Source organism: Haemaphysalis longicornis, unplaced genomic scaffold (genome assembly GCF_048455015.1).
Source record: "Haemaphysalis longicornis isolate Haplotype H1 unplaced genomic scaffold, Haemaphysalis longicornis Haplotype H1 scaffold_3, whole genome shotgun sequence".
In the NCBI taxonomy this organism is placed as follows: Eukaryota; Metazoa; Arthropoda; class Arachnida; order Ixodida; family Ixodidae; genus Haemaphysalis; species Haemaphysalis longicornis.
In genome coordinates this window covers 102,920,834-102,928,700 of record NW_027526335.1, presented here as the reverse complement: position 1 = coordinate 102,928,700, position 7,867 = coordinate 102,920,834, and the positions used below count along the sequence as shown (strand labels likewise).

Below are 7,867 nucleotides of genomic sequence, written 5' to 3'. Positions count from 1 at the left end.
AGTCGGAATCGAACCTCGATCCGCAATGAACGTTTCGCAGGTTAAATATGAGCTTTTTGTAGTGCAATAGTGCCAACCAACGCGTAAACCACAACCGCATCATTACTTCAAATGTAAAAAAAAATGCTCATGTTGTCTTTAGGGTATGGTTGCAGCGTTTACCGCATTGTTTTTGCTCCGCTTGTTAGAACGTTTATTCATTCCGCTTCGTCTGATCGACACATTTTCGAAAAATTATCTGCGAAGGCCGCTCAATTCCTGCCGCTACATACAGCTATAAATTATTTCTCACAAATCCTAACTTGGTACTTTAAATAATTTGTTGCACTGCATACCTTACATAACCGTTCAGATGTTCAGATGAACGTACGGCAGCCATTGCGTGTTTGCTTACTGTCATTTATCCGGCCATTATTTACAACGACATACCATTTTCTTGACAAACTAAGCCGAAACTTTTAGCAAGCTTAATTTCATTGAGAATTGTTTATGCTCCTTTGATTTGACATCGTCAGAATAGTATGGAATGAATGTTGTGCTGGCTGACACTTTTAGCATCTATAATGAACTTCAGGCACAAAATCATAATACTCAGCTGTCCCACAACTCCATACCATAAGCATGACTCCCAAGTTCGTGGTTTATTCTTTTTGACGTCAAGTGAACGTTTCGAATCATCCTTTCGACATCGGCGCTCTCGTCTATTGGGGGTGAGCGCGAACACAGGTGGCGCTGCGAAGCGCGCCTCCATGACGTCAGCTTAGGGATTCTCGCATTTGTCGTCTGCTTCACTCAGGATCGCTCTCCCTGCTGTTTCTTTGCGCTCGGTCAGCGTCTGATGCTTGTCCGCACCAGAATTGGCGTGTGGGTAACTTTTTATCATAATAATAGGTTTATTGAGGAAAACGAGTCACGTCTTCGTTAAATTTATAGTAACACATATATGTTTGTTAAGACCTGGAGGGATATTTCGGAACATTTTGTAGAGCCATATCTTCCCGATATTCGGATATGCGTTATAGGAAAACTGCACTCAAGAGGAGGAGGAGGAGTAAGGGAAGGAGGGCAAAACTTTGTTTAACAATTAAATCGATCTGGTTAGTGGGCCAGGTCCTCAGTCCAAGAAAAGAGAGTAAAAGTAATTTTCTTCAAATCATAGAACGCCATCCCGAGTAGAATAGGATTTGTTCTCCGCGCCTGGAAGGGTTGAAAAGCAATAAAGAGCCACTTGGAATTCTTCTTCGGTTTCGAGTCTTGTAATGTATGCAGGTATACTATTTATTACGTTAGTTAGCGAGTATATCATGCCTTCAACACCGTATTCATGTCATCATTGTTCGAGTTGAGAGTCAGTTCGTTATGATAACGATATAATTACGATAGAAATTTGGAGCACAAAAGCCGCCTTCGAGTACTGTGGACCACGTTGTTTAGGGCGCGATCGCAGTGGCGTAGCACAAACCTTCTCATTGTATTTGCATGTGAATAAACAAAGCACGCTGCGAATATGCACCTTCTTGCACGCAGCCGTAATGAAAGCCAATTTGTCAAGAAGGGAATGTATGCCATACAAAATGAAGGAAATATCCACACGACCTTTGTGAGGCTCCCAAACATCCCGAAACCTCCTAATAAGAAGTTGGTGACGGCGTAGAAAAATTAATGCGTTGGGCAGAAAAAAAAGCAAGAAACATTAATCCGACACAAGACAACAACGAAAGAAACAGAAGAAAGCCGCTTTATTTCCTGCTGTGCGATGAGCGTGTAGAGGCCGCTGCTTGGTACGTAGTATTAGACTGTTGAGTCTTCATAGGGGCATCTCAAAAATACTGCAGGGAAGCCTGCGCATTTTGAATACTTATCGAGAAGCTCTGATAGCTGATCCTCGCAAATAAGCAAGAAAGGACAAGTTACAGACGATCTTCTGACCGATACTCTGAAGAAAGTTGTTCTCTATCTCTTCGTGTGTTGCAAACTTGTGGGGGATACAGCTTCAAATTATTCAGATGCGTCAGAAGCTGGCAAAATAACTGAGTCACTAGAAATACACTTTTTAACGCACTACAGCAACGAAGCGGGCGATTTCTAGCCCAGGCACTCTTGCCCCTCACAAGCGGAGTGTAGCAGACGACAGCGGCGCAAATCCCTAAGCCGACGTCAGAGCCAGGGGGCGCCACTCAAAGATCTCACCGCCAATAATGCAAAACATGATGTAGCGCCTGTTTCGGTCCCAAACAGGTCAATGACGAAATACAATAAACCCTTATTGTTACTATGCACGTTTGCAGGCGCAGGTTACCGCTCGTAATTTTTAAATACCTAAATGGCGGGAGGAATAATTGAAAGGCCCCAAATGAGATCGGTCGGCGCATGGTAAACCTACGGATCCACCTGCCCGTTGGAAATGTCAGCCTCGCATAACTTCGAACACAAGTGGTATATACGTACGGCAGCGCATAAATGTCTACATTCCCATCACATCGCACTCAGTTCTTGTTGTTGTTTTTCGAATCCCCGCACACTTGTAAAAGCGGTTTGTAACTACATGTCTTTAATCGTTTCCTTACGCCGCAACACAGTATTGTGTGTTTGAGCAGGTACGCTTGCAGCAAGCAAAAAATTTATAGCACGCTTATTCGGTGGAGCGTTCATTAATGCAGCGCTCATTTGTGAATAAGAAAAATAGAAAAAGCTCAGTTCTGCCAACAGAAACTTCCCGTCTCGAGTGCTTCATGGAACGATCAACAAAATTAAATTGCTACGTCGCTGACGATGCGAAATTCACTCCGCGCGCAAATCGACGAGCCCCTCGGAACGACGGTGTCAGTGACGCGGAGAGATACATAGCAAGGGCAGCAAACGAGCCGCCAAACGGTACAGAACGAGGTGGAAAAAAGAAAGAAAGAAATGCAGGGGAAGAGAGACGAGGAAACGGCAGAGGGCGATTCGCAGACGATAAACAGAAGAGCTGCAAAGGAGCAGCCGGAGAAGATGGATGAAGAAGATGGGGAGAAATCGGCGCTGCGGGAGAGGAGGAGGAGGAGAAGGAAGACGCTGGAAAAGAAGGAAGGAGGCAGGAATAAGCGGCTCCCTTGCCGGGCGTCTGGAGCCGCGCGCCGCGACATGTCAAAAGGTAATGCAAGGCGACGCGAGTCCATAGCGCTCAAAAGAAGTCGCGAGCGCTCCTCAGAGGCGCCCGTAATGAGGTTGAACAAACTCGATTTTCAATCGGGACCGCTTGTGCACGGCCGCCGCACCGCCGCCGACTCTACCCCTGCCGAGCTCCATCCACCCCTTCCTCCGCCCCGACCATCGCCGTCTATGTACGTGAAGCCGCTTCGTCGCCGACGGCGGAGCGAAAAAAACTTGCCTCCTCCCCAGACACGCGTTACCGTCGCGCACCGCTCGCCGTCGTCGAAAAGCGGTCCTCATTTTTCTGGACAAACGCCACGCCGAGCCGCCGCTTTGCGTGTCGCAAGGCCGCAGGTTCAACGCTGTTTTCATCGAAATTGACAAACCCTTATTTTTTCGGGCCCTCTTTCCAATTTTTTAAACCTCGGTCGTTCAGATGTTCATGCGTTTCGTCAGTACTTACTCCAGTTCCCATCTTGGAGGGGGGGTAAACAGGTCGATGTGCCGGAACGGAGCGCTTTGATGAACTGTTTAATGCGAAAAGGCAGCCCCGGAATGCCTGGATAAGCGGGCCATTGAACGGGGGCAGACGACGAACATGTTTGCGCACGGTACGCATTGCTTGGTAGGTGTACACAGCTACTCCCGAGGGACGGAAAGAGGAAATCGTTACCTTTTCTCGACTTGAGGTAGCCGTTCTGGCCGTTCCAACGACGACTGACTCGATTTTGCACGCTGCGTTTGGAGTGAACCTCTGAAAAAAGAGAAGAAAAAAAAAACGGCTCTCTTTTGTGTATTTACTCTTTCCTGCTGCGCCGAAAAGGCATTATAGGATTTATAGGAGTGGAAAAATGCTGAAGTAATTATAATACTTGTAGAAGGCAGACTAAGAACACGTCAGTAATACCGTTACACAAATACACACGCGCACACACAAAAAAAATAAAAAATACAGGTCTGGCGGAAATTTGCTGAAGAGAGTATCCGAGGGGCAGTCGACTACGCCACTTGGCGCTTATTCCATATGCTAAAGGAATGGGCAACAAAAAGAGTCCTTAAAAACGCTTGTACGACAAGGTATTTTGCGAATTACTCAACACAAAAACACTCGATATTGCTCGTTAACTGAAGCGTCGCTGTTTGTAAACATAACTTCGAAAGTAGTCAGGATGATTGCCTGATTAGATTGAAAATATGATTTGAACTATCCGGCCTGTAGCGCTCAGCCTACAAAAAAATGTGAGCCCTCGATGAGTCTTTTTTCGAAATGCGTATCGCAGTTGTCCTCATTTTTAGAGAAAGCTATACGGTTTGAAGTAAAATTTGGTATTTCGCTCCGCTAACACAGCAACTGGTATCATTAACCTTACGTTTCAAAGGATATCATAGATATTTTAATATTTCTGGGTAGGTTTCTTTTCGCGCCGCCTATGAAATCTTTACAGCTTGACCTCAGGGCTTCACGCTGAAGTCAGCTACTGAATGATCTAGGGTTACGGCGTAAAGGTACGACCCCGTAAATTGTACCCCTCCCGAAGCAATTTTCTGTTTGGGTACTAATGACTTGTGACAGATTCCGCGTAACAGATTTACAACACGTCAGTGCTTGGCGCCATTTTCAAGTAAATGAATGAATGAATCTGAGAAGGAAAAGATGTAGGGAGGGAGAGAGAAAGGGAGAGAGAAAGAAAGTAAGAAGAAAGGAAGAAAAAAACGACGGAAAGAGGGAAGGAACGAAACAATGAAAATAAAGAACGAAAGGCAAAAAGCAAGCAAGCAAGCAAGCAAGCAAGCAAGAAAGGAAGGAAGAAAGGAAGGAGGGTGGGAATGAAGGAGGGAAGGAATGAAAGAAGTGAAAAAAATCAAAGGAAAGAAGGAATTAATGCAGGAAGTAAATTAAAAAAAAAAACCAAGTGAGCAAGCAAACAAGCAAGCCAGCCAGCCAGCCAGCAATCAAGAAGGAAAGTAAGCGAATAACTAAGATCGCCATTCAAAGCATGAACGCTCGTCAGGTATTGTCGCTGTCCTCGAATCCACTGCGTTAAGCCTCCTCCTGCAATCACGAACCAATTCACGCAGCAATACAGTCAACCGCTCTACTGATGCTCTCGGTCAACTCACCCCTGAGCCTGAGCTGGGCGCTGGCCTGCGCAGTGGCGTCTCCGTAGCGGACAAAGCACTGGTAGACGCCGGCGTCCTCCCTGACCACGCTGGAGATGTGCAGCCGCTGGTCGTCGAGGCGCAGCACCAGGCGGGGCGGACTGGCCTTGACGGGGGCGCCGTCGTGCATCCACCAAGTGGCGCTCACCGAGCCCCGAAAGCCCCGCGCCGAGCAGTTGAACGTCACCGGCCGACCAAGGTCCACCCTTGCCTCCTCGGGGCTCACGCTCACGCTTGCGTTCGCTTTGGGAAGGACCAGGGAAAGGTGGAAAGAACGCGTGTTTTACACTACTGCTCCTACTCCTTCTTGCCCAGCTCCAGACACTTTGAAACATCCATTCTCATCTTCTCCGAACAGAATTACAGCAATCCAAGCCCCAACAACCACAGAAAAAAATATAAGCCCCCGTTACCGAGCCACCTTTGATGAAAGTAAAGGTTTCTCCTTAGAAATGTACCCAGGTACCCAGGTAGTGACATTAAGTTCCGAGTTACGTACAAGCAGGCCACTTCTGGTGTGACACAGGCGTTTAAAAAACGGGTTGACATATGCAGCGTTCAGCCCCTAAACCAACTTAAAAGGTACCACGCCCGTTATTTACGAAAATAAAGCGTACAATTGGACTGAGAGAATGCATTACAGTAGAAATAATTACGGGTCTTGGAAAAAGAACTTGGCTGCTCGGGCTGGAGCCGAGACCTCTCGCTCGAAAACTCTCGATTCTGCCCCTAGGCTACCAAAGCGGAGTAGCGGTGTTCCTTTAGCAGCCGCTCAAAAGAACATAAGAAGTGTTCCTAGCAAACCAGTACATGGCGCTGGCTGCGTACAGGGAGCGTTTGGCTTGTACCTACCTGGGAACAGAATATCGCACCTAGGTGATGGATAACCTACATTACCCTGTTATTAGCGGTGGAATGTGTACAAGCGAACAAAAAATTGTGGAATTAGGGATGGTCACGGAAAGCGCCGTATAGATTGAATGGCATGCGCCTCTCAAGCTGTAATTAAAGCACATAGGAATTGAATTTGTGCGTGCAAAACCTTAGAAAAAAATGAACATAAATTAAATGACGCACTGTTGTGTGGAATGCAAGGTGAAAATGGCTGCCTTGCGACTACCTAATTACCAGCGTTATTTTGAACGTAATTGGGAGCAAGTAAAGCCTTCCTGCCGGCCCTTTATTCCACTGTATGGCAACACGCAACGTGAAAACATGCATCCGGAAAAATCGTGTACGACGTTCGTTATTTCTTGCCGCAACTGCTATTATTCAGACCCAGAGCGCACCTTTAACGATGAACATGAAGTAGCAACATTTTATTTTTGCTTTTTACAAGGTCTCATAATTTCCAGGCACTTTATTCTGGCGCACGTTCATTAAGACAGGTGTAATTGCTCTGAGGCACGCTCAGAGCTTGGAAGAAGTACTCTGAAGCCTCGCAGCGCTAGTTTGTTTGTCTCTCACGCGATCACAGGATAATTGATCCACAGCTCCCAAAGTTCACCCCCGTAAGTTACAACCGAGCGCACCGCGATTATTTATTGCGGGGAATGAAAGCACACCAGGAACAAAAAAACCTTAAAACAACTCGACATTTTGGCGAAGCATATTGTGGGAAGCGTTGCTGAAACGTACGGCAATTGCGGTGGAGAAAGATTGTCCCCATACGTCTCCACCTTCGCTTCGTTGTGCTAACATAATTTGGGAACATCAGGGAGGTCTAGCGAAGGGGTATGGCAGCAGAAGTACGATGAAAGCAACTGAAACAAAAGGGTTGGCAGTCAAGAAAACCTCGGAAAGCAAAGGGGAGTATGCAGTACGTCATAGAAACAGATGAAGAATTTTTTTGAGACAGAAAGAAAGTGGTGAAAAAATGCTCGCCGGGTGGGATCCGAACCCACGACCTCCAGAATACCGGTGTGGTGCGATGACCACTACGCTACCGACGGGGCAATTTCCCCCTCCACTTTCTGGGGTATTTATGTTAAGGTATTTTTGATTTCTGGCGCTTGGGGGTGGTAGCCAGCGCCACTCGGACTACTCGGGGTGAAGGGGACCTTCTTTTTAACCCCCGGGCCGTGACTCGAGTGTCTACGACATGTCGAGAGTGGTCGACCAGCGTTGAACCCTCTTTAGCTCCCAATTGCACCAAGACTGCCAGAGCAGAGGCCCTCGCTATGCATGTAGCGAGTCAGAATAAGAAGCAAGTTTTACCCTCTGTACCTTTCTGGAGCAATCATTGTGTTATTTTTACAATGTTTTTTATCGTTCAGTTGTTACTAATATTTCTTGTTACTTCCACATGATGCAACTTCGCCAAAGTTTTAGTTAAAAGTTTGCACTTGTGTTGTCACCTTATCTTAGTCTTTGTCTTTTCGCTCTCGCCATAACTAAGTGCTCAACATGTACCTTCCGGGCGCATCGCAAGCAATTAGTGCCGCTGAAAGAGTAGAGAGCTACGGGAACCTTCTCTTACACTACCCTGCAAAGTCGCTCTCCCTCGGTTTTTATTGTCGTTGCGAAATTGGTGCCATCACATGTATTCCGGGCTGCGTGAAAATGTGCGTGACAG

At 46.7% G+C, this 7,867-nt stretch overlaps 1 protein-coding gene across 2 annotated transcripts in view; it reads right to left on the bottom strand.

Annotated features, from left to right (window-relative positions):
- Positions 1-7,867, bottom strand: part of LOC144174971 (cell adhesion molecule Dscam1-like) — a 706,974-nt gene that overhangs the window by 122,779 nt on the left and 576,328 nt on the right. For both annotated transcript variants that reach the window (XM_077703963.1, XM_077703962.1), the window contains exons 6-7: positions 5,254-5,535; positions 3,806-3,886 (exon numbers count right to left, since the gene is read on the bottom strand). In XM_077703963.1, coding sequence (XP_077560089.1) covers positions 3,806-3,886; positions 5,254-5,535 — 363 coding nt within the window. The remainder of the gene's footprint in view (positions 1-3,805; positions 3,887-5,253; positions 5,536-7,867) is intronic.